Source organism: Megalobrama amblycephala, linkage group LG15 (assembly GCF_018812025.1).
Source record: "Megalobrama amblycephala isolate DHTTF-2021 linkage group LG15, ASM1881202v1, whole genome shotgun sequence".
Classification (NCBI taxonomy): Eukaryota; Metazoa; Chordata; class Actinopteri; order Cypriniformes; family Xenocyprididae; genus Megalobrama; species Megalobrama amblycephala.
This window is the reverse complement of record NC_063058.1, coordinates 33,895,122-33,923,110: the sequence shown is the minus strand read 5'-3', so window position 1 is coordinate 33,923,110 and position 27,989 is coordinate 33,895,122. Positions and strand designations below refer to the sequence as shown.

General features: G+C 35.3%; 1 protein-coding gene across 3 annotated transcripts in view; it reads left to right on the top strand.

Moving 5' to 3' along the window:
* The window catches only part of kcnq1.2 (potassium voltage-gated channel, KQT-like subfamily, member 1.2), a 186,458-nt gene that overhangs the window by 26,068 nt on the left and 132,401 nt on the right, over positions 1-27,989 (top strand). Inside the window, exons 7-14 of one of the 3 annotated variants that reach the window (XM_048158072.1) lie at positions 2,235-2,375; positions 8,345-8,455; positions 10,171-10,266; positions 10,351-10,482; positions 14,693-14,834; positions 17,932-17,958; positions 21,275-21,383; positions 21,712-22,052. In XM_048158072.1, the coding sequence (XP_048014029.1) occupies positions 2,235-2,375; positions 8,345-8,455; positions 10,171-10,266; positions 10,351-10,482; positions 14,693-14,834; positions 17,932-17,958; positions 21,275-21,383; positions 21,712-22,036 (1,083 nt within the window). In that variant the 3' untranslated portion in view covers positions 22,037-22,052. Of the gene's footprint in view, positions 1-2,234; positions 2,376-8,344; positions 8,456-10,170; positions 10,267-10,350; positions 10,483-14,692; positions 14,835-17,931; positions 17,959-21,274; positions 21,384-21,711; positions 22,053-27,989 lie in introns of those variants that run through there. The other 2 variants (XM_048158070.1, XM_048158071.1) reach the window with 2 other exon arrangements.

The following is a 27,989-nucleotide window of genomic DNA, read 5'->3' as shown; positions in this document are numbered from 1 at the left end:
CTATTTGCCCAACCTGCTGGGTAGTTCTATTTAACTCAACTATTTTTTTTAAATTATTGTATTGCTCGCTAAAAATGAAACAATTTTTTTATTAATAAGTTTAATGAGTAAAAATTAAACAATAAACATTCATTAAATTGCTTAATAATAAATGTTCACCTTTTGATTATTATTGTTGCCTCTAGTAATTATGTGTCTGATTTTTAATTTCCAACTTATTTTGGGTTCATTTTAAGCCAGACATATAGTAATTTGGGTTAAATAAAACAGCTCAGCACGTTGGGCAAACATTTAACCCAACCACTGGGTTAAAACAACCCAATTGCTGGGTTAAAACAAACAACCCAATCGCTGGGTTAAAACAACCTAACCGCTGGTTGAAACAACCCAATCACTGGGTTAAAACAGCCCAATCGCTGGGATAAAACAACCCAATCGCTGGGTTAAAACAGCCCAATCGCTGGGATAAAACAACCCAACCGCTCGGTTGAAGCAACCCAATCGCTGTGATAAAACAGCCTAATCACTGGGTCAAAACAACTCAATCGCTGGGTTAAAACAACCTATTCGCTATGCGCTGGGTTAAAACAACCCATTCGCTGGGTTAAAACAGCCCATTCACTGGGTTAAAACAACCCATTTGCTATTCGCTGGGTTAAAACAGCCCATTTGCTGGGTTAAAACAACCCATTCGCTATTCGCTTGGTTAAAACAGCCCATTCGCTGGGTTAGAACAACCCATTTGCTATTCGCTGGGTTAAAACAACCCATTCGCTATTCGCTGGGTTAAAACAACCCATTCGCTGGGTTAAAACAGCCCATTCGCTGGGTTAAAACAACCCATTTGCTATTCGCTGGGTTAAAACAACCCATTCGCTATTCGCTGGGTTAAAACAGCCCATTCGCTGGGTTAAAACAGCCCATTCGCTGGGTTAAAACAACCCATTTGCTATTCGCTGGGTTAAAACAACCCATTCGCTATTCCCTGGGTTAAAACAACCCATTCGCTGGGTTAAAACAGCCCATTCGCTGGGTTAAAACAACCCATTTGCTATTCGCTGGGTTAAAACAACCCATTCGCTGGGTTAAAGCAGCCCATTCGCTGGGTTAAAACAACCCATTTGCTATTCACTGGGTTAAAACAATCCATTCGCTATTCGCTGGGTTAAAACAGCCCATTCGCTTGGTTAAAACAGCCCATTCGCTGGGTTAGGACAACCCATTTGCTATTCGCTGGGTTAAAACAGCCCATTCGCTGGGTTAGAACAACCCATTTGCTATTCGCTGGGTTAAAACAGCCCATTCTCTGGGTTAAAACCACCCATTCGCTATTCGCTGGGTTAAAACAACCCATTCGCTGGGTTAAAACAGCCCATTCGCTTGGGTAAAACAGCCCATTCGCTGGGTTAAAACAACCCATTCGCTGGGTTAAAACAGCCCATTCGCTGGGTTAAAACAACCCATTTGCTATTCGCTGGGTTAAAACAACCCATTTGCTATTCGCTGGGTTAAAACAACCCATTTGCTATTCGCTGGGTTAAAACAGCCCATTCGCTGGGTTAAAACAACCCATTTGCCATTCGCTGGGTTAAAACAGCCCATTTGCTGGGTTAAAACAACCCATTTGCTATTCGCTGGGTTAAAACAGCTCATTCGTTGGGTTAAAACAACCCATTTGCTATTCGCTGGGTTAAAACAGTCCATTCGCTGGGTTAAAACAGCCCATTCACTGGGTTAAAACAGCCCATTCGCTGGGTTAAAACAACCCATTCACTATTCGCTGGGTTAAAACAACCCATTCACTATTCGCTGGGTTAAAACAGCCCATTCACTGGGTTAAAACAGCCCATTCGCTGGGTTAAAACAACCCATTCACTATTCGCTGGGTTAAAACAGTCCATTCGTTGGGTTAAAACAGCCCATTCACTGGGTTAAAACAGCCCATTCGCTGGGTTAAAACAACCCATTCACTATTCGCTGGGTTAAAACAACCCATTCACTATTCGCTGGGTTAAAACAGCCCATTCACTGGGTTAAAACAGCCCATTCGCTGGGTTAAAACAACCCATTCACTATTCGCTGGGTTAAAACAACCCATTCCCTGGTTTTGTCCATTTTCAACTCAACTTAACACCTTATTTATTTACATTTATATATATGTTTTAACCTAAAATCTTGTTATTGGAAATAAGTTCATCCATGTCATTTATTAAGTGTCTTTTTCTCCGGTTCAGGAGCTGATCACCACGCTGTACATCGGGTTCCTGGGTCTGATCTTCTCCTCGTATTTTGTTTATCTGGCCGAGAAGGACGCAGTAGACGAGGAGGGGAGGACGGGTTTTTCCAGCTATGCTGATGCTCTATGGTGGGGCGTGGTGAGTTATTCATCAGTTACTGGAGTTGACGAAATAAGACCAGGCCAGTTCCAGAAACATAGACATATTGTGTCTTAAAAACTAGTCAGATCAATTAGTGGGGTAACAGTCTTACTTTTAGGATTTAAATTAGGTCAATCTACCTTTTTATGTAACAGACTTTGAAAATTTATGAGCAGACTTGTAAGACTAGTCTAAGCAGTTTATGCAACCGGCCACAGATTAAACTAGTTTCCATTCTAAAGAAGTCTTGCTAGTCAGGCTTGAAGTACTGCTTGAACCATGAAGCTTTTCACATCAATCATTGTAGTTGTCTTCCATGAGTCTTTTAAGTAGTTCACTATTAGGTGTGTTTGTGGTTTTGATTAAATTAAAATCTATCTATAAATCCTCTTGCCCTCTGGAGATCTGGCACTATCTCATACACTGCTAATCGGCAGTTAAATTCATCATGAATTTCCTTGTCTGTAGAACAGAAGCACTTTAGGAAGATCCTAGTAGATAGCATCTCTTTTCACGGTTAAATGCATCTCCAGTATTTTTATTACATTTTCACGCTTTCTCAACAATCTTTCATGATTCATTGTGGTATTGCATTCTTCGTGAAGGACACTCACTATTAACCCTCTGGTGCTGTTCAGTCATTTTTGACTGAAAAAATGTATGTTTTGTGTGTGTGTTTTTTTTTTTTAGATTATTTTACTTCATCAGAATGGTACAAAACTTGGTAAAGGTTTTGGCATTTGCTGTGTGAAAAAAAAAAAAAAAAAAATCATGGACATTATTTGAAATGGTTAAATGGTCCTAAAAAAAAATAGTCACACTTGTATTGTCCGCAGTCAAAAATGAGCGCATTGGAAAAGAATGTGAGGCGAATTTCATCTAGTGGAAGCGTATGGTACTGTGCCCAAACAAAATGTTACTGAAAGCTCATTTTTTAAGATATCAACCTCAAATTTGGAACACAACTTGTTTAGATTTATGGCTTTGATTTTTTTCACAGTTTTAGAGTAAAACATGTTTTGGAAAAATATGTATTTCATATAAAAATTGAAAATTTTATTTCTTTATTAGCATTGATGGTTACATAGAATCTTTAAATTCCTCAAAAGGTTCTTTATAGTGGAAAAAATGTTCTTTACACTACGAAAAAAAGTGATTCTTTTAAGAACTGTTCACTTAAAGATCTTATAAGGAACCAAAAATGGTTCTTCTATAGCATCGCTGTGAAAACCCCTTTAGTGCAGGTAATGCTGCCTTAGAATTTGGCCAGAATTAGGTATCTTAAAGCGTAATTATGCTGCCTACCTGTTGCTTTCATGTCAGGTGTGTACCTTAAAATTCTGCCTAATTAGGGAGTTTTGGAACAGGTTTTGGAACAGACCCTCAGTTTGGATTGTTCCTGGGTGTTATGTCAGTAGTAGTCGAACACTTCTGGTCTGGTGAATTTCAGGGTCTTGCTTTGGGATGGTGAGAATGTTCATACCCACAACAGGCTCTAAAAAGCATTTGAATCTCCAGTGATTTTCTTTGTTCTGCCGCATTGCAAACCACACAAGAAAAGAGGGTCATAAAACATCCAGCTCCAAATCAACCCACTCAAAAGGCCATTGGAATCGGTCCTAGATGAAGTTTCCAGTGCAGTTAATTAAAAAGCTGAATTTAGTGTGAACTGTAATGAGAAACCAATCGTACGGCTGTACGGGGAATCCGAGAGCTACAAAAGCTTGGCCAATTGTCCCTTTCACCTCTCGTTCAAAGAGCTTTCTCCTCTGCGCCCTAAAGTGTCGGATCCGTTAATTAAACCTTTAATTGCAGAGGCTCTACCTCTCCGTGAAGAGGGTCAGAAAGCATACGGCCACCCGTTGGCCCTCGAACCGTGGACAAAAGCAGTTGTTTGTATGGAGGAGACGGCATTGAGGAAACCCTCGATGGGGGTTGTCTCACTTTTGTCTCTGTGAAGTCTACAAAACCTTAGATTGAAGGGAGGAATTACAGATGGAATCAACTTGAACTTGGAAAGTAAAAAAGTTATTTGAAGAAAATCGTGAGTCATACACACTTAGAAGAAATGGTTCTAAATAGAACCTTAATGGGTTCCGTCAGGCGCTTCATATATCAAGCCTTTTAGGGGTTCCCATCATTTTATGGATTTAGTTTGTATGAATTCATTTTTTAAATTCATTTTTAATTTAAATAATTTTTTTATACAATTTCAATTTCAAGGGAATAATCGACAATTATAATTTTTGTCATAATCATGCAGCCCTAGAGTATGGTGCTAAACAATTAATGTGCAGCATGTTGAGAGCAAATTTTGAAACATTGAGATCTCTTCTGAAACACATGTGAGATTACTGTGGACTTTCTCTCAGGAGAAATGCGAGCAGACGTTTTTCTTCATCTTATTGTACAGTCGAGACATTAAAGAGATCACATTTGTGCTTTTTTCTTCTTCTTTTTTACGGGACAGAAGGGGAACCGTTTGGTTTCTCGTCTGTGTTTGTCTTTTCTGGAGTTGCAGGTGCAGACCACAGCTGGCGCGACACATTCAGAGCCGCATGATGAAACAACATGAATCATAACCGCTCTCGCCAGACCTCGCTAACTTAACAAAGCTGCTGCTGTTTCCTCCAGGCTCTCGCTTTCTTTTAAGATAATGAAAGTTTTCAATTTTTTTTTTTTTATATAAAGTTTGGAAAAACTTAAAAGATGTTATTTAAGAACTTTAGACATTAAAGATTAGCAGCCAACAGTTTGAATACACTTTACTAAAAACTAAGTCTAACACTTTACTATAAGGTTCCATTTAACATTATTTAACATGAACGAACAATGCAAAATATGTCTAACATTTACTAATCTTTGTCAATGTTAATTTCAGCATTTACTAATACATTATTCAAATCAAACATTGTATCTGTTATTATTTAATGGAACTGAGCTGACATGACCTCAGGTCAGAGGTCACTCTTCCGCCGCAAATCAATGCGTACGGCCGTCTGCCGGAAACTATATAGATTATAAAGATTGTTATTATAGATTATAAAGTTGTAAATACGGAATTTTTTCTAAGAAAAACCCATCGCTTTGCTTCAGAGGGCCTTTATTAACCCCCTGGAGTCGAATGGATTACTTTTATGATGGATGGATGTGCTTTTTTTGGGCTTCAAAATCTTGAGCCCCATTCACTCCCATTATAAAGCTTGGAAAAGCCATAATATTTTTTAATATAACTCCGATTGTGTTTGTCTGAAAGGTAAATCATGGGATAATTTTCATTTTTGGGTGAATTATCCCTTTAAATAATATTAATTAACAATGAGCAATACTTTTGCTACAGTATTTATTAATGCATTAATAAACTAATGTTAACTAATGGGACCTTATTGTAAAGTGTTACCATCTCCTTTAACTCTTACCCTGCCAATGGCGGAATTTTCCACCATTTATGAGTTTTTCTCTCCATTAACAGAATTTTCTGGCTTTTTGCTGTTATACGGTAGGGGGCGCTATTATGAAACTTCTGAAAGAGTACAGAATCTCTGGATCAAAACACAGGCAAAGAAGCAGCAACAAGCGAGAGAGATATATATATATATATATATATATATATATATATATATATAATAAATGAATACAAAATGATGTAATTACAATAAAGTATAAATTATCTATAATTAGAAATTAATATATAATCAATCAATAAATAATAACATAAATTATATAATAATTCTATAATAAATGAATACAAAATATATATAATAAATTAATATAAAATTGTAAAATTATAATAGTGTAAATTTATACAGTAGGGGGCACTATTACGCAACTTCTGAAGGAGTACAGAATCTCTGGATCAAAACACAGGCGAAGAAGCAGCAACAAGTGATAAAAGCATTGCATAATTTATACATTATATTATATTATTATATAATAAATTAATAAAAATATAAATTATATATATATATATATATATATATATATATATATTTTTTTTTTTTTTATCAATAAATAAATTATACAATAATTCTATATAAACTAATATATATATATATATATATATATATATATATATATAAATAAATTAATATAAAATGATGTAATCATAATAAAGTATAAATTATCTATAATTAGAAATTAATATATAATCAATCAATAAATAATAACATAAATTATATAATAATTCTATAATAAATAAATACAAAATATATATAATAAATTAATATAAAATTGTAAAATTATAATAGTGTAAATTATATATAATTTTAAATTAAAATATAATCAATCAATAAATAATAAAATAAAAATAAAAAAACAAAAATAAGATAAATTAAATAATATATTAATAATAATAAAATAAATTAATATAAAATTATGTAATATAATAAAGTATAAATTAAATATAAATAAAAATTGATATATAATACATTAATAAATAATAAAATAAAATAGGAATTTTCTGACTTTTCAGTGTTATACGGTAGGGGGTGCTATTACACAACCTCTGAAAGAGGACAGAATCTCTGGATCAAAACACAGGCGAAGAAGCAGCAGAAACAAGCGATAAAAGCATTGCATGTTGTAGTCTTTTCTCAACTTTTTGTTCAAAATGTTACTGTTTTTTTTTTTTTTTTTTTTTTTATAAAACTTACCCACATTCAAGTGTTGATAAAAAAGAATGCATGAAGCTATAATAAAACATATTTTTGTTTAAAAGCAGAGGCTTTGTTTTTTTTTTTTTTTTGATATATTGCATGTTCAGATATTCATATAAAATAATCAAAAATGCTGGCAGGGAAAGAGTTAAAGCCTGAGATTAGATTATAGACAAGTATATATAGTAAATAAAGCAAATGTCCAAACATTTGCCTGCTAGTGTATTTCCATGTATTAAAAAGATAGATTTGGCTCTAGATGCTAATTGTTTAATAATACAGTCATGCTCAAAATATACACAATAATCTTAGTAGCTATATTTCTCAAGTTGCTCTTAAACATGTCAGAAACCATATATCTTGATTAAAAAAGAAGAAGAGCAGCGTGCAGATAAATTTAGCAAGATTAAAGACGAGACGGGAAAAAACTAGAGTTGTAATCGCAGCCCACACACACACACTGAGATGTTAGCTTTGGTTTTGCCACACACGTAGAGCATCGACTGAACTCTGTGACTCAATAACTCGACGTGAATGGGTCGGTTGGAGAATATTAGGGGTCCTGAAGTCACACACAAACACACACAGTCTGGGGCGCCACCCATGGCACTTGAGTCCCGGTGACTGTGGACTCCCTCTCGCTGCGGCCTTTGTGGTCTTTTGGATGTTCAGTGGTGGGATTAAACTCTCTCGCCACCCAGAGCACTTGTTTGACGCCTCGTCCTACTTTAGCTCTTTTTGTCCGTCCTGAATGGAAAGACTGCAAACACACCTCGTCACCAGAAAGCCCTGTCGAATGGACTACGCGTGTTTGTTTTCCTGCGTTAGCTGAAACCCGACGTTTTGTGCAGGATTAGGGAAAAAACGAACCGAGCGTGAACTTCAATAGACGCCTTAGAAAATAGACCTTAATATGAAATGTCTGATGTTTCCACAGACACTTGATTTGATGTGTATTTGGTGCTTCTGAAATGTAAATAAACCATATTGTGTAGACATAATGTTTGATCAAGATAGATGCAAAAACTAGAATGAATAATGAATGTTTTTTGCCTGTGCTAAACTAGCCGCCATCGTCTTGTAGGTTACCAGAATGTTGTTATTTGGTTGTTCTGTGTGGTTTTTTGGCACATTTCTTTGTGGTTGCTAAGATGTTCTGGGTGTTTTTAATTAAAAAGCATTCAAAGTTGCTAAGGTGTTTATAGTACAGTGTGTTGCTAGGGTGTTTTCCTACTGTCTCGTCTTTGTGGTTTTGTCCATTTTAGTACATCTTAGCAAACATCATTAAACATGTGACTGTTTTTCTCTTAGGTTACGGTGACTACGATAGGCTACGGAGACAAAGTCCCTCAGACGTGGATCGGGAAGGCCATCGCCTCCTGTTTTAGCGTGTTTGCGATCTCCTTCTTCGCTCTGCCTGCGGTAAACACACTGACTCCTCTCTTTCTCTTTTTTACACACACACATCCTCCGAGCTTGTCTGGCGCCCCGGGGCAGTGTTTTCCTATAGAGGCCCTCCAGTAATGGGGTCTGGGGTTAATGTGGTCCATTTAAGAGTGATAGGGCCTCCAGGGGCCTCAGGGGCCCGCGGTCCTCATGTTACACATTATATAACATATGCTTTTGCATAACTGAATAAATTAGTACTACTGCAGTCAAAAAAAGTTCATATATATATATATATATATAAACAATATATGTATAATATATTTAAAATTAATATAAAATGATGTAATTATAATAAAGTATGAATATATATATATATATAATTTGAAATTAGTATATTATCAATAAACAAATTATTTTCACAATAATTTGATAATAAATTAAATATATATATATATACATATATATAAACATTAATACAAAATAAATTAATATAAAATTATTTAATCATAATTAAGTATAAATTATGTATAACTACAAAATAATATATAAACAATAAATAAATTATACAATAATTGTATAATAAATTAATAAAAATATTATATATATATATATATATATAAACAATATATGTACATAATATATTTAAAATTAATATAAAATTATGTAATTATAATAAAGTATGAATATATATATATATATAATTTGAAATTAGTATATTATCAATAAACAAATTATTTTCACAATAATTTGATAATAAATTAATTAATGAAAAAAAAATATATATAAACATTAATACAAAATAAATTAATATAAAATTATTTAATCATAATTAAGTATAAATTATGTATAACTACAAAATAATATATAAACAATAAATAAATTATACAATAATTGTATAATAAATTAATATATATATATATATATTATAATAATGTAAATTACATATAATTTTAAATTAATTTAGAATCAATCAATAAATAATACAATTATAATAATAAAATAAATTAGTATAAAATTATGTAATTATAATAAAGAATAAATGATATATAATTAGAAATTAATATATAATCAATAAATAAATAATAAATTAAAAATTAAATATATATATATATATATATATATATATATAATAAATGAATATTAAATTATATATTTATAATAGTGTTAATTATATATAATTAGAAATTAATATATAATCAATAAATAAATAATAAATTAAAAATTAAATATATATATATAAAATAAATTAATATGAAATTATATATTTAGTAATAGTGTTATTACTAATAATAGTGTTAATTATATATAATTAATTTGAAATTAATATATAATCAATAAATTAATAACAAAATAAATTATATAAAACTTCTTTAATAAATTCATAAAAATATTTTCATATATATATATATATATATATATATATATATATATATATATATATATATATATATATATATATATTAGAATTATATTATTTTATACATATATGTGTGTGTGTAATGTATATAATAAATTAATATAAAATATATAAAATTATATATAATAAATTCTAATTTGTATATTATTCTATTATTGTATAGAATTTATTTTGTATAAACCGTATCAACATCATTCATGAATATCACAATGATTTTATTGTGCTCTTATTTTATTTTGTAACCGTACTATGGTAATGTTTAATTTTTTTTCCATTTAGTTTATGTATTTTGTGGTAGCCGATTATTTGAACTGTCTTCCTCTGTGTGCAGGGCATTCTGGGATCGGGTTTTGCTCTTAAAGTCCAGCAGAAACAGAGGCAGAAGCATTTTAACCGTCAGATTCCAGCCGCAGCCTCTCTCATTCAGGTGACAAACCTCTTCTCCTTCAGCTAACGCAACAGTCGTCACAACACGTTCAGTGATCACTTCTTTCCTATAAATGTAACCCAGACGCTGTGGAGATGCTACGCCTGCGAGAAGTCCAACGGGTGTACGGCCACGTGGAAGATGTACGTGCTGACGGGCGACTACATCCCCATCATAAACTCGGAAAACTCCAGCCCGGGCAACTTCAGACGGCTGGTGAGGAGAAACACTCCCTCCCCCGTCTGCAAACGGATATTCCTCTGTCTTGTCTTTCATGTCCTTTGTGTTGTTTTTTTTGGTCATTGTCACGTTCCTTCCTGTCGATTGTCCTGATTGAGCCTCCGTAGCGGGCCACTGCAAAGCCGAGACAGTGAAAGCATTTTTCTAGAGGGGCTTATTGTGTGTTAAGTCTTTTCTATTGGCTCATGTGAATTCCCAGAATGCATGTAAAGGTCTCTGCAGGATGTAGGTAAACAGTAGAGGGTGTGAATGTATGTTTTCCCCCAAAATTTGAACATTGTTTTTAACATTGATAATAATAGGAAAGATAAATAAGAAAATCATCATATTAGAATGATTTCTGAAGGATCATGTGACACTGAAGACTGGAGAAATGATGCTGAAAATACAGCTTTGATCACAGGAATAAATTACATTTTAACATATATTCACATAGAAAACAGCTATCTTAAATTGTAATAATATTTCACAATTTTTTCTCTTTTTATTGTATTTATAATAAAATAAATGCAGCATTGGTGAGCAGAAGAGGCATTTGTAGTTTTATTAGTTGTAATTAATATAAACTTTTACAGTTTCTAGTCAACATGCAGTGACATTCACAATTAATTTTACTTCCATAATTTGACGCATTTACAATAAACGTGATATTCAACAAGAAAATGTAGGGTGAGACTTGATATTTTTATTTATTTCATTTTTTACTTATAGAGACTTAGAGATATTATTAATTGGAAATCGATTGTATAATGGCAGGTGGTTGGAGGAGAGTAATTAAAAATATGATGTAGTGAGGTAGTGAAAACATAAATGAATTGTTTTTAGTGTAAATGTATCTGCAAAAATAATCATATGGTTCAGTATTTGAAAATATACTACTATTTAAAAATATATCTGCAAGCAGCTATTAGTGAGCTACGCACAAAGAAGCAAGCAAGAAGGAAAATCATCAGTAAAATATAGCATTTTATTTCATGTACTTTATTGTAGTTAGTGGCAATTTCATATTTTGTTCAGTTATAGCACCACCAACAGGCGCAATCCCACCATTTTATGTGTCCTCAGAGTGTGCCCATAAATAAGTGTGTCAAATTTGGTGAAAATATCTTTTCATGTGCATCCCATTCTCGACTTTGATTGCATTTTTCTGCCACTTACTACCAAAATGTTGGCATTTGATCTATAACATAGCCAACGACCTTTATTTTCGAATTTCCTACGGTGGTTTCATCTCGATTGGAGATATTTGTGAACATTGTTTTAACACTAAATTGCAACGTTGCACAAACCTTGAGGCGAAACCTAGCATGTTAGACTCCCATGAAAATAAGTCATCCACATCAAAAGTTATAACCATGTGAATATTTGATTTCACCACTAGGTGGCGCTGTCTTGAAACTTCTCAGGCTCTGTCAGGGCATCATGCTGATGACCCATACCGAGTTTATCGAAATTATGCACTAATGTGTTAAAAAAAAACAGCATTTTGCTATAAAATGGCCGATATTGTATAATTGATCCTTCACAGGGACTTTGATTGACAAGCGATCTAACCAGTCATAACGCCGAATCCGCCATTTTGTCCGACAAAGCATTCAGGAGTTAGAAGATTAACCTCGGTGGACTTGAACTTGAAAAATGATGTGTATTTACATCTTTCCGCGTTTTAAACAACATTCCTTCTGATGTTCATTCACGTTTATTTGATGCTATAAATGAACTAGTAGGAAGAGATGATCGGTTCACGAGCCGCTACAGCAATCTGTCATGACACAAAACGTTTTTAAAAATTACACAATTTGAAAGCTGGGACTTTGTTTAATATCATAACTAACCTGCTCTGTCTTGTCTGTCGACGTGTTGTCAGTGTCCTCTTTGCTCCGCGATGTATTTTTCACTATGTGTGGCGTGACAGCGCAACAGTAACTAAGGGGGGCGGGTCTTTGCGAAGGGTCAATTGGATATCGTTCAGCTCGATGTGCTGCACTGAATCTAGCAAGACCAGTTTTATCATTTTTAGCCAAAACTGTTCAGAAGTTATAAGCAAAAAGCAAGCCATTTTTGCTATCTCCGGACCAGTAGGTGGCGCTGTGCCGAAACCCAGCATGTAGCCTCAAGTCATATTTGTGATGATATGTACCAAATTTGGCCAGAATACGCTAAAGCGACGCAAGAGTGGAACTCTGAACATGTGGTGGCGCTAGAGAGTTTGCTCTAGAGACACCAAATTTGCTGTAGTTAATGTTCGGACTGGCCTCTATCAGTGTGCCAAATTTCATAACTTTCCCGCAAGCGGTTCCGTGGGCTGCCATAGACTGCCCAGAGCGGAAGAAGAATAAGAACGCAAACGGACACAATAAGTGCTTGGCCCCTAATAAGCGTGGTTAGGGCTAACAACTTGTTGTTAGTAGCCTGTAGCGTAGCTCATTTTATTTTATCTCGTTATCAAAAAGCTTGACCGTCATTTAACTAGTTCAGACGATGAAAAGCTAGTAGTTTAACTTCCCCAACACTGCTTTGTGTGTTTGACACCGAGCCAGAAGCTTTCTGCCATTCAACATTTTAATTAACGCTGCCGTGTGACGGATTTAACCCCGCGGTGGATTTCACAGGGCGTTTTTCAGCATGCAAATAAAAGAGAAGCCAGGTCAGGATGTAGGTTTAGGTGTGAGAAGCGCGGCGAGAGACCTGATGTCATGGGATGGAGTCGTTTCTCGCTGTCTCTCCGGTCACCCGCTTGACCCCGCGGCCCCCCTTTGTCTGTCTCACACAAAGACGCAGTCAAATGCGATGATGTCATCGAAGCCGCTCTCCTGGGAGCAAAACCTTTGTGCAGCGCAAGAACAACAAAAAAATCTTTGTGTAGCTCTGACTCCAAACGTATTGGGCAGCGCGGCGGCCGAGTCCACCTCTTTCCGCGCGGGCGTGTGACTGTTCTCGTTCATAAACCTCTCATTCAGCCCTCCGGCCCGTATTTATTTCCCCCTACAGCAGTCATTCAGGCCAGTGGGAAGCCCTGTTTTTTCTTATTTTTTCCCTCAGTGCGCTGTGACGTGACTAATATTTTACTCCGGAGGTATTCGCTTGTGTAGGTTGCAAAGTCACCGCAGAATTAATAAACTCATAAAGGGCAAATTTGAAATTCATATTTGTGGGATTTTGCCTGACGTGTCGTTTTTCTGCAAGTCTTATCTTGGGAAGAAACAAAGAGTTTCTTGGTTTCGATTGTTTATCAGATTATATATGAGGTTTAATGTGGCTTTGTTTTTGGATTTAGGATTCGTACGTCACAGTTCGGGGATTTCTGAGTTTCTCTTTGCACGCAATAATGCATAATAGCGTTTAAAGAGGAAAAATCATCATTTACTGTCCCTTATATCACGCGTGACTTGCTTGCTTTTACGTAAAATGATTTGAAGAGTATTTGCAGTTGTTTTCCATAAAATATGAGGGAGTGAATACATAAATTAAAGTGTTTTATTCGTTTTTTTCAGTGTAAATGTATCTGGGCCATTGACGAAATAAGGTTTTTAAAAAATATAATAGAGATATAATTAATTTTGAAGTTTTATTAAGTGTTAACAATGAGATTTTTATAATTAATTAACACTGCTTTTATGATTTATTACAAGATGGACAGAAATTGTCACCAAAAACATCATTTGGTTTAACTAAAATTTCGGTTTCACCGAATGACACTTTTGGTTATACCGAATGATGATATTTTCAAACATTGTTAACAGGCTGATATCTAAAAGGACAATCAAACATTTTATATTTAGTACAAGTTTTTAAAATATTACAACATTTTCCATGTTTTATAGCGGTTGCACCGAATGACCTGATGTTTCGGGACATGTGGATGAGCAAAAACATGAATTTATCAAATAGTTAAGAGAGAGTTAGTTACTTTGCTTCACTTTTGCAATGACATCAATGCAATTCATTTTTCTGGACATTATTTCTCATAACAAAGCAATGACTTCTACACATAATTTTAATACCATTTTGCACTATGTTGAGATATGATGTTATAAAATCATGCCTGAATAAAAAATATATACATTTATTACATTTTAAGATATTTTAATCTCAAATGAAATGGCTGTAATGGCCGTTTTCATCATTTTAGATGAATTATTCCCCTTAAAAAGCCCATGTAATGTTGTCACTCTTGTCTCCTCAGAGCAAGCGTTACAAACGCAAGCCCAAGTCCATGCGTGATAACGGTTCTCTGGGTCCCGGAGGAGAGCGAGCCCTTTCCATCCCGCAAATCACCTACGACCACATCGATGATAAAGATGGAGACTTTTCAGAGGAGTCCACAGGTGACATAAGTTCTCTTCTCTATTAGCATGGAAACTGACTTCTGTTATCATAGGTCATGCAGTACTTCATCTGGAATTCAGTTAAGTTACAGAAAAATGTGTAGCTTATCATAATACCATTTATTTTGCTTTTGGAAGCTTCATTGATGACACTGTTTTTGATCCGTTCACAGTTTGTGCGTTTACATGCACTGATCTCAATGAATCTCATATTATTAGTGTTTATATACCATAAACTTTGTAATCCAATTCAAATATTTATTTACATGTGCATTACATCTATTCTGAACAAAACGTCTAAATATTTGACCGTATGCAGGTTTGTGAGACGTAAATAAACTTACGCACCACGGCACTGCTAATGTGCGCAAGGTGTTTTTGAATCTGATTGAGAAAGAAGTTGGATTCAAAGGTTTGCGCTCCTAATCGGCTCGATCGAGGAGTTTACATGAAGACAATTCAGTCCGAATGAGACTTCTCAATGTTTAAGTTTTAGTAAATGTGTGTTTTATTTTATTTTATTTATTTATTTTATTTATTTTTTATTTTATTTTATTTATTTATTTTTTTAATCTGATTGTTTCTCTAATTTCTGATTGACTGATTTCAGATTTTAAGATTTAGTAAATGTGTGTGCTTTTGTCATGATTGTTTTTTAATATTTCTATTTAGAATTTTATTTTATTTTATTTTATATTTTTATTTATTTATTTATTTTATTATTTATTTATTTTTTATCTATTATTTATTTATGATTTATTTTATTTTATTTTTGAATCTGATTGTTTCTCTAATTTCTGATTGACTGATTTCAGATTTTATTTAAGTTTTAGTAAATGTATGTGCTTTTGTCATGATTATGTTTTTTAATATTTCTGTTTGGCATTTTATTTATGTATTTAATTATTTATTTATTTTTTATCTATTATTTATTTATGATTTTATTTTATTTTTTATTATTTTAATTTATTATTATTATTGTTATCTGTTATTTATTTATTTATTATTTTATTTTACTTTATTTTTTATTTTTGAATCTGGCAACAGAAGCCTTTGAATAAACCAAATAATCAATCGTATCGATCGAGGTGATTACATGAAGACAGTTTATGTAATTTTTAATATTTCTATTTTATTTTATTTTATTTTATTTTATTTTATTTTTGTAAGTGCTTTTGTCATTTTTATTTATTTTATTTTATTATTATTGTAAGTGCTTTTGTCATTTTTATTTTATTTTATTTTATTTCTGAATCTGATTGTTTCTCTGATTTCTGATTGACTAATTTCAGATTTTAAGTTTTAGTAAATGTATGTGCTTTTGTCATTATTATGTTTTTTAATATTTCTATTTAGCATTTTATTTTATATTTTTATTTATATATTTATTTTATTATTTATTTATTTATATTTTATCTATTATTTATTTATTATTTTATTTTATTATTTTTTATTATTTATTATTATTTTTTTATCTGTTATTTATTATTATTTTATTTTACTTTATTTTTTATTTTTGAATCTAGCAACATAAACCTTTGAATCCAAATACTCAATCAATCAGATCGATCGAGGTGATTACATGAAGACAGTTTATGTAATTTTTAATATTTCTATTTTATTTTATTTTATTTTATTTTATTTTATTTTTGTAAGTGCTTTTGTCATTTTTATTTATTTTATTTTATTATTATTGTAAGTGCTTTTGTCATTTTTATTTTATTTTATTTTATTTCTGAATCTGATTGTTTCTCTGATTTCTGATTGACTAATTTCAGATTTTAAGTTTTAGTAAATGTATGTGCTTTTGTCATTATTATGTTTTTTAATATTTCTATTTAGCATTTTATTTTATATTTTTATTTATATATTTATTTTATTATTTATTTATTTATATTTTATCTATTATTTATTTATTATTTTATTTTATTATTTTTTATTTATTTATTATTATTTTTTTAAATCTGTTATTTATTTATTATTTTATTTTATTTTATTTTATTTTATTTTATTTTATTTTTAATTGAATCAGATTGAGAAAGTATTCAAGTTTCACGTGGCTGATCGGATCAGTTGAGGAGTTTATATGAAGAGTTTTCAGTCTGATTGAGTCCTCAGTCCGATTATTAACGGATTATCAGTTTGCATGTAAACGTAGCCAGTGTTGACCCACTGTTAAGAAGAGGACCTTGTTCCTGATGTTTCTTCTTAAACAGTGTCACATGAGAAACATCTATGTTAAATTAATTAGATAGCTGCAAATCTGAGCTTGATGTTATTAAGTCTTACAGTGTTGACTCATATTGGCCAAATTCAACAGACAGCTCTAGTCTGGCTTCCAGAAAACTGGAAATACATGCAAAAAAATGTTGAACTTATATCCAAGAAACTGAAGTGAAAGTTTCTCCTCCACTGGAGCGTCCAGTGAAATTCACCAACCAGAAAACAAGACACAAAAGAGGCTCGAGTTGTTCACTTACTCCATTCTTTAACCCTATAAATTGAGCGGAAGCGTTACGCTGGATGGAAAGATGAAAAGTTTCGACCTGACCCACTTTTCTGTATTGAATAAATGTCATTTTCCACATGTGAGTGGAACGCATCCGGTGCTCAAACGGTCCCCTGTTAAACCAGTCTGTTAATAAGTCTGTTTTTACGAGTTTTCCTGTCAAATGGCTTCATCATAAAAGCAGACACATCGACACAGACGGTCCCCAGCAGAGACGTCTCTTCTGAAGCTTAATTAGAGCTGAAGAGGGGAAAGATAATGAAATCGCAGCACATGTCTGCAGTTCTTTGAACTGGGGAAAAGAAAAAATCATGTTCAGCAGTTTGGCTTATCAAAGCCTTGAGCCGGTTAGATGGTCTGGAAGATATTTGAGCGTTTATTTACCATTCATTTTCTCAGCATAAATCATTAAGTTCTGAAGCTCTGAGATGAATCAGAACATTTAGGAAAAGTGACATTTGCAACCCATAATGTGATGTATTTCTGAGTGAAATATAGTGGGACTTGGTTTCTATCCATTGGGAATTAACTGGATTGTAAAAAGTTAGATGAACGTTTGAACGGTTACATGTTTTTCCCTTTACACAGGCATCACAAAACTTTTCCGATCATCAGGTGAGAACTTTGTATCCGTGGCGCTGTGGTTTTCTGCTTCTGCTGCTTCTGCTTTTTTGCAAGTGCATGTTGTGTTGATGTGGCTTGCAACATAAAGACGCTTAAAAATAAAAAAACTTGTTATTTTAGCTAAATGTGACAATTAAAAGGCAGCAGTTTGCACAAATTAAACAAGGCGTATCAAAACATCATTCCATTAAAACAGATATTTAAAATAGTATTTAAAAGATCATTTGGAATTTGATGAGAAAAACACACACACACACACACACACACACACACACACACACACACACACACACACACACACACACACACACACACTTATACTATGTACTCAACTGTCTAGTGTATGAATTTTAAAAGGTTATTTTGCCAGATAGTTGCTTATGTAACGAAAACTGCATCAGTTGAGTGCATGAAGTGTCCAACAATCTAAACTTCATGTTTTTCTGTTAAATAAGTGCATCATCCGGATATTTGAAGTGCACTGTTTCTTTTTGGAATTTTCACACTACTAAAAAATGACAAACACTCTAAAAAGTTAAAAACAACCCAAGTTGGGTTGAAAATGGACAAACCCAGCAAATGGATTGTTTTAACCCAGCGATTGGGATGTTTTAACCCAGCAAATGGATTGTTTTAACTCAGCGCTTGGGTTGTTTTAACCCAGCGATTGGGTTGTTTTAACCCAGCAAATGGATTTTTTAACCCAGTGACTGAGATGTTTTAACCCAGCGATTTTGTTGTTTTAACCCAGCAAATGGATTGTTTTAACCCAGTGATTGGGTTGTTTTAACCCAGCAAATGGATTTTTTAACCCAGTGATTGAGATGTTTTAACCCAGCGATTTTGTTGTTTTAACCCAACAAATGGATTGTTTTAACCCAGCGATTGGGTTGTTTTAAGCCAGCAATTGGGTTGATTTAACTCAGTGATTGGGTTGTTTTAACCCAGCGATTGGGTTGTTTTAACCCAGCAAATGGATTTTTTAACCCAGTGACTGAGATGTTTTAACCCAGCGATTTTGTTGTTTTAACCCAGCAAATGGATTGTTTTAACCCAGTGATTGGGTTGTTTTAACCCAGCAAATGGATTTTTTAACCCAGTGATTGAGATGTTTTAACCCAGCGATTTTGTTGTTTTAACCCAACAAATGGATTGTTTTAACCCAGCGATTGGGTTGTTTTAACCCAGCAAATGGATTTTTTAACCCAGTGATTGAGATGTTTTAACCCAGCGATTTTGTTGTTTTAACCCAACAAATGGATTGTTTTAACAATTGGGTTGTTTTAACCCAGCAAATGGATTTTTTAACCCAGTTTGAGATGTTTTAACCCAGCGATTTTGTTGTTTTAACCCAACAAATGGATTGTTTTAACCCAGCGATTGGGTTGTTTTAAGCAGCAATTGGGTTGATTTAACTCAGTGATTGGGTTGTTTTAACCCAGCGATGTTTTTTAACCAGCAAATGGATTTTTTAACCAGTGATGAGATGTTTTAACCAGCATTTTGTTTTAACCCAGCAAATGGATTGTTTTAACCCAGCGATTGGGTTGTTTTAACCCAGCAAATGGATTTTTAACCCAGTATGAGATGTTTAACCCAGCGATTTTGTTGTTTTACCCAGCAAATGGATTGTTTTACCCAGCGATTGGGTTGTTTTAACCCAGCAAATGGATTTTTAACCCAGTGACTGGATGTTTTAACCCAGCGATTTTGTTGTTTTAACCCAGCAAATGATTGTTTTACCCAGTGATTGGGTTGTTTTAACCCAGCAAATGGATTTTTTAACCCAGGTTGAGATGTTTTAACAGCGATTTTGTTGTTTTAACCCAACAAATGGATGAACCCAGCGATTGGGTTGTTTAAAGCAAATGGATTTTTTAACCCAGTGATTGAGATGTTTTAACCCAGCGATTTTGTTGTTTTAACCCAACAAATGGATTGTTTTAACCCAGCGATTGGGTTGTTTTAACCCAGCAAATGGATTTTTTAACCCAGTGATTGAGATGTTTTAACCCAGCGATTTTGTTGTTTTAACCCAACAAATGGATTGTTTTAACCCAGCGATTGGGTTGTTTTAAGCCAGCAATTGGGTTGATTTAACTCAGTGATTGGGTTGTTTTAACTCAGCGATTGGGTTGTTTTAACCCAGCAAATGGATTTTTTAACCCAGTGACTGAGATGTTTTAACCCAGCGATTTTGTTGTTTTAACCCAGCAAATGGATTGTTTTAACCCAGTGATTGGGTTGTTTTAACCCAGCAAATGGATTGTTTTAACCCAGTGATTGAGATGTTTTAACCCAGCGATTTTGTTGTTTTAACCCAACAAATGGATTGTTTTAACCCAGCGATTGGGTTGTTTTAACCCAGCAAATGGATTTTTTAACCCAGTGATTGAGATGTTTTAACCCAGCGATTTTGTTGTTTTAACCCAACAAATGGATTGTTTTAACCCAGCGATTGGGTTGTTTTAAGCCAGCAATTGGGTTGATTTAACTCAGTGATTGGGTTAAATGTTTGCCCAATGTGAGCAGTTTTATTTAACTCAACTATTGTTTAAAAATTACTATATGTCTGGCTTAAAATGAACCCAAAATAGGTTGTCAAATATGATTTAAAGATGTTAATTAACACATTTTCACTCTTAAAATGATGTAGGATTAGAATAATTAGGATAAGAACAAAATACCCACTCAGTTCTCTGCGTAAATGAAACTGCATAAAGATTTAGGTGGGAATTGGATGCTGTGGAGGGATTGAGTGCTTTTTAATTTTTTTTTTTATTGTTTAAGGGGCCATCTGCATTCAGAAATAACCCTAACTGCATTCTCAGAGGTTACCTGTGTGGCAAATTAATGAAATTGTCCAACTTTATACATTATAAAGCCATCTCAGACAGTTTTGCTCAGTGTTTTTTTTTTTTTTATATATATTTGAACTTTCATATTGATCTTGCTCTTCCTCTGTCGCTGTTGTGTTGTTTGCCATTTAGCATGATCTTAGTTTGCGCTTTTTCTTCTATCTGCATGTCAGTAGACCGCCAGCGCTCATGGTCGGCTTTCACTCTCAGCTGTCCTTCTTCTCCAGGTATCTGTCTTTCTTTTCCTTGCCTCCATTGTGTATTAGCTCTCTCTTTCTTTCTCTTGCTTTCTCAGTCTCTTTTCTTAAGTTTTCTCCAAAATTCATACATTTTCTGTCTTTGTTTCTTATATTTGTACAATTATTTTCATTCTATCACACCTGTTGTCTTTTATGATTTCTCTCATGTAAGTTTGTGGTTTAATGGAGATACTACAATTTTCTCTCCAGTTAAGAAAAAGTTGGACGGCCCCGACATCTCACGAAACAACAGCCTGGTGGATGAACTGGACTTCAGTGGTGAAGGCATCCCTCTACCTGTAGTGACAGACGCTTCACAGTAAGTTACTCTGGTTTATTATCCATCCATCGGACTCTCTTTGAGCTCAGAAAGGCATTAAATGTATGAGTTTGGTCTATTCATGTGTCTCACCAATGGTTGTTTACTTGTGCGCGGATTGCAGGCTGATGTTGTTCAGTTTAGGAGTTTTGCGTTTGTGTATATGGTGTGAACAGGCAGATGCTTTTGAATTTTCCACTTTCCCCCTGTCATTTAATTTCTCTTTTAAAACATCCTCACCTTTTCATCCTTTTCCCTCTGAAACGTCTCAAGATCTTCCTGTTCCTCAGTCGTGAGATGAAGGAAAGCGCCTCTTTCTCTCTTTCAGTCTGTTGAGAAGCCCGTTTGTGGCAAAAGAGGAAGAATCAGTCTCTACTCAGCACCTGAATACAACCAGGTACTGTTTCTGGTCTCATTCCTGTATGTTTTCTGTCTCATTCATGTCTCTTTCCTGTCTCTTTCCCGTCTCTTTCCTGTCTCATTCCTGTCTCTTTCCTGTCAGTTTCCAGTCTCATTCCTTTATGTTTCCTGCCTCATACCTGTCTCTTTCCGGTCTGTTTCCTGTCTCTTTCCTGACTCATTCCTGTTGGTTTCCGGTCTCATTCCTGTATATTTCCTGCCTCATTCATGTCTCTTTCCTGTCTCTTTCCTGACTCATTCCTGTCTCTTTCCGGTCTGTTTCCGGTCTCATTTCTGTATATTTCCTGCCTCATTCATGTCTCTTTCCTGACTCATTCCTGTCTCTTTCCTGTTGGTTTCCGGTCTCATTCCTGTATATTTTCTGCCTCATTCATGTCTCTTTCCTGTCTCTTTCCTGACTCATTCTTGTCTCTTTCCTGTCAGCTTCCGGTCTCATTCCTGTATGTTTCCTGCCTCATACCTGTCTCTTTCCGGTCTGTTTCCGGTCTCATTTCTGTATATTTCCTGCCTCATTCATGTCTCTTTCCTGTCTCTTTCCTGCCTCGTTCCTGTTTCTTTCCTGCCTCATTCCTGTTTCTTTCCTGACTCATTCTTGTCTCTGTCCTGTCAGCTTCCGGTCTCATTCCTGTATGTTTCCTGCCTCATTCAAGTTTCTTTCCTGTCTTTTTCCGGTCTCATTCCTGTATATTTTCTGCCTCATTCATGTCTCTTTCCTGTCTCTTTCCTGACTCATTCTTGTCTCTTTCCTGTCAGCTTCCGGTCTCATTCCTGTGTGTTTCCTGCCTCATTCCTGTCTCTTTCCTGTTGGTTTCCGGTCTCATTCCTGTATATTTTCTGCCTCATTCATGTCTCTTTCCTGTCTCTTTCCTGACTCATTCTTGTCTCTTTCCTGTCAGCTTCCGGTCTCATTCCTGTATGTTTCCTGCCTCATACCTGTCTCTTTCCGGTCTGTTTCCGGTCTCATTTCTGTATATTTCCTGCCTCATTCATGTCTCTTTCCTGTCTCTTTCCTGCCTCGTTCCTGTTTCTTTCCTGCCTCATTCCTGTTTCTTTCCTGACTCATTCTTGTCTCTGTCCTGTCAGCTTCCGGTCTCATTCCTGTATGTTTCCTGCCTCATTCAAGTTTCTTTCCTGTCTTTTTCCGGTCTCATTCCTGTATGTTTCCTGCCTCTTTCCTGCCTCATTCCTGTTTCTTTCCTGCCTCATTCTTGTCTCTTTCCCATCTGTTTCCTGTCTCTTTCCTGCCTCATTCAAGTTTCTTTCCTGTCTTTTTCCAGTCTCATTCCTGTATGTTTCCTGGCTCATTCCTGTTTCTTTCCTGCTTCATTCCTGTCTCTTTCCTGCCTCATTCAAGTTTCTTTCCTGTCTTTTTCCTGTCTCATTCCTGTATGTTTCCTGCCTCATTCAAGTTTCTTTCCTGGCTTTTTTCGGTCTCATTCCTGTATGTTTCCTGCCTCATTCCTGTTTCTTTCCTGCCTCATTCTTGTCTCTTTCCCATCTGTTTCCTGTATCTTTCCTGCCTCATTCAAGTTTCTTTCCTGTCTTTTTCCGGTCTCATTCCTGTATGTTTCCTGCCTCATTTCTGTTTCTTTCCTGCCTCATTCTTGTCTCTTTCCCATCTGTTTCCTGTATCTTTCCTGCCTCATTCAAGTTTCTTTCCTGTCTTTTTCCAGTCTCATTCCTGTATGTTTCCTGCCTCATTCAAGTTTCTTTCCTGTCTTTTTCCAGTCTCATTCCTGTATGTTTCCTGCCTCATTCCTGTTTCTTTCCTGCCTCATTCGTGTCTCTTTCCCATCTACCTAATTCATGCTTCTTATCTGTTTCCTGTCTCTTTCCTGCTTCATTCCTGTCCCTTTCCTGTCTCGTTCCTGTCTCTTTCCTGTCTCGTTCCTATCTCTTTCCTGATTCATTCAAGTTTCTTTCCTGTCTTTTTCCAGTCTCATTCCTGTATGTTTCCTGCCTCATTCAAGTTTCTTTCCTGTCTTTTTCCAGTCTCATTCCTGTATGTTTTCTGCCTCATTCCTGTTTCTTTCCTGCCTCATTCGTGTCTCTTTCCCATCTACCTAATTCATGCTTCTTATCTGTTTCCTGTCTCTTTCCTGCTTCATTCCTGTCCCTTTCCTGTCTCGTTCCTGTCTCTTTCCTGCCTCGTTCCTATCTCTTTCCTGATTCATTCATGTTTCTTTCCTGTCTAATTCCAGTCTCATTCCTGTCTGTTTCCTGCCTCATTCATGTTTCTTTCCTGTCTTTGTCCGGTCTCATTCCTGTATGTTTCCGGTCTCATTCCTGTTTCTTTCCTGCCTCATTCGTGTCTCTTTCCCATCTACCTAATTCATGCTTCCCATCTGTTTCCTGTCTCTTTCCTGCTTGATTCCTGTCCCTTTCCAGTCTCATTCCTGTCTGTTTCCTGCCTCATTCATGTTTCTTTCCTGTCTTTTTCCGGTCTCATTCCTGTATGTTTCCTGCCTCATTCCTGTTTCTTTCCTGCCTCATTCTTGTCTCTTTTCCATCTGTTTCCTGTGTCTTTCCTGCCTCATTCAAGTTTCTTTCCTGTCTTTTTCCGGTCTCATTCCTGTATGTTTCCTGCCTCATTCCTGTTTCTTTCCTGCCTCATTCAAGTTTCTTTCCTGTCTTTTTCCAGTTTAATTCCTGTATGTTTCCTGCCTCATTCAAGTTTCTTTCCTGTCTTTTTCCAGTCTCATTCCTGTATGTTTCCTGCCTCATTCCTGTTTCTTTCCTGCCTCATTCGTGTCTCCTTCCCATCTACCTAATTCATGCTTCTTTTCTGTTTCCTGACTCATTCATGTTTCTTTCCCATCTGTTTCCTGTCTCTTTCCTGCTTCATTCCTGTCCCTTTCCTGTCTCGTTCCTGTCTCTTTCCTGCCTCGTTCCTATCTCTTTCCTGATTCATTCATGTTTCTTTCCTGTCTAATTCCAGTCTCATTCCTGTCTGTTTCCTGCCTCATTCATGTTTCTTTCCTGGCTTTTTCTGGTCTCATTCCTGTCTCATTCCTGTCTGTTTTCTGTCTCTTTCCTGTCCTTTTCCTTTCTTTTTCCTGTCCCATACATTTGATTGTGATAATGTATATTAATATTATCTATTTTACCGCACTTGTTGGTTGACAACAAAACTTGAACTGAATTGAGCTGGATGATGAAACCACTGTTTTCTGAAGAGTTGCTTTATAGCTGATTCAACTTTGTTTCATAATTGACAAATTTTGCAACATCGACACAGTTATTGTACTTAATTAAATCAACACTGACCGGACTCCAAGTGAATAACGACAGTAGAGCTGCTTGAAGCTGAATTGAACTTGTTTCATAATTGATTGAACTTTACACAGTTATTGAACTGAACTGGATCAACACTGAACTGACTTCAGCTGAATTACGACACTATTGTCTTTTTTGAATTTGAATTTGTCTCATATTTAATGATGTTTGCATCATTGATTCTCTTACTTTCCTGTTTATTACTGCGAAGCTGCTTTGAAACAATCTGTATTGTATAAAGCTCTATAGAAATAAAGGTGACTTGTCTTTTGCTGTGCTGCAAACACAGGTCTATTTCTGAGCAGGGCTTGTTTTTGTCCGCTGGACACGCCTGTGAAAGCATCTCATGTGACTTTCAGCATGTGCTCCGTGTTTTCCTGACACTGGACGCTTTCTGCTCTCCTGCTGCCCATGATGAGGTGTGCTAGCGTGGGCCTGTCAAGGGGAATGAAAGCATATCTCTCTCATTAGGGCCTGTGAGAAGCCCTGAAGGCTCATATTAGGGGGGAAATAAAGAACAGGAAGGGCGTGAGAGAGGAAGTGGGCGGCCTGACGTGTAAAAGAGATGCTGGGTGTAGCGCTGTTTGATCAAAGAGTCATAAAATTTTCATATTTGAACTATAATTGAGCCAAAAATAGTGTTTCGTGTTTGTTTATCGGTTTTTAGAATACATTTGTTTCGATGAGTATCATTTTTGTGGCTCAAATTGACCCGCTAGCGTGTTTTTCCATCTATAGCTCTCGATAGATGTAACTTCACCCAGACTTTAAGTAATTTGGGTCTGAACAAGGTTGATGTGGTTTTTTGGTTAGTTTGACCTTTGACCTCATCTGTGAATCTGCAACAGTCAATGGTTTCCATTGGCCTCCATCTTTATGGACTTAAGCTGAGACTTAAAGAGGAGCTATTATAACTCCCTGAAACGCCTCCATTGTAGTCTTGAGTTTTCTTCCGGGAACAAACACATCACAATATTCCTCATTTAAATAATTCCCGCCCAATGCAAATTAAGGGGCGGGGCCTGTTTGAGTTAGTTAGTAGTGTGTTGAAACTCGCCGTTATGGTAACAGGCGGGACATTTCCCAAACACTCTCAAAGCGCTTGACCAATCACAACACACTGCTCCAGCTGACCAATCAGAGCACATTGCTCTTTTCAGAAGGAGGGGCTTCATAGAGACAGGAACTAAACAGGGGTGCGTTTCCCGAAAGCATCGCTGGTGAACTATGGTCGTAAATCCAATTGAACTCTATTGGTAACGGCGGAATTTACGACCATAGTTCGCTTTGGGAAACGCACCCCAGAGCGTTACTGACAGACTGGGAAGAGAGGAGCTGCAACAATAGAGAATATGAGGAAAATAATCAACATTCTTGTTCTAGTAGAGCACAAAAACTAAATTAAGACTGTGAATGTGCATAATCGGTCCTCTTTAAAGTCTGAATGGCATTGTTTTCTGAAATATTCCACTACAGTTGTTTCGTCTTGTTAGGAAACAGTCCACAAAAGTGTATTGTTCTCTGTCAGATATTCAGTCTAGTCTCGCCAAGAATGATCGGAGTGGGAACACGCGTCGTATTGACACAAAACAATTGAGACAAAGTATAATGAGAGGATGAAGTGGAGGAGGAGAAAGCAGATCCAGCCAGACTTCTGTGAGTCTCAAGGGTATGAAATCATCTGTGACTCATGTGTCTGGATATTGAGATCATTTACACTGTGAATAACTTCAGCCCAACTGGATCAGTCTCAAACGCTGTCTGATAATACTGACTGAAATATGTACAACTGAAAATTATGCCATTAAGGATTTAATAAATTCTTTCTCTCTTTCTTTGAGTTTGTTTAGGGTCCAGTTCTTAATATTAAAGGAGTAGTTAACTTTCAAATTAAATTTTCCTGATAATTTACTCACCCCCATGTCATCCAAGATGTTCATGTCTTTCTTCAGTTGAAAAGAAATGAAGGTTTTTGAGGAAAACATTCCAGGATTTTTCTCCATATAGTGGACTTCAATGGGCACCAAACGGTTGAAGGTCAAAATTACAGTTTCAGTGCAGCTTCAAAGAGCTCTACATGATCCCAGACGAGGAATAAGAGTCTTATCTAGAGAAACCATCGCTCATTTTCTAAAAAAAAATAAAAAAGATATACGTTTTAACCATAAATGCTCATCTTCAACTAGCTCTTTCTCATTAAAAACCTTAATTTCTTTTCGACTGAAGAAAGAAAGACATGGACATCTTGGATGACATGGGGGTGAGTAAATTATCAAGACATTTTAATTTGAAAGTGAACTAATCCTTTAACTAGCATGCATATTACTAGGATATTGGCTGTTTATAATGCACATATTAACGCCTTATTCTGCATGACCTTATTCTGCATCCCATAATCCTACCCAATACCTAAACTTAAAGGGGATATATCATGAAAATCTGACTTTTTCTATGTTTAAGTGCTATAATCGGGTCCCCGCTGGTGCATCTACCAACCCAGAAGCATGTGAAAAAACGAACCGTTCAGATTTCGCTCCTTGTGACATAGGAAGGCGATTTTATTATAATGTTACCGCCCTTTAATCTGCATGTTTCCACCCATTTTGTTTTCACAAGGCAAAGTAAAGCACAAAACAGCTTAGACTACTAATGTGATGTAATTTTACGCCGGACTGCTTCACAAACGAGGGTCAATTCAACACAAAAGATGAACATGACGGCACATGCTAGTGGATGAGTTGAATCAACTCCACAGCAACTACATAAATTTATCCACTAACCATTCAGAAACATCCTAAAAGTTGTAACTTCTTCCTGAGTCTCTCCATCAGTGTCGACTCCAGGTTTGAACAATGTAAGGATGAACACTTTCGTCATTTTGGCTGCGTGAGATTCTCCAGCTTTGTTGTT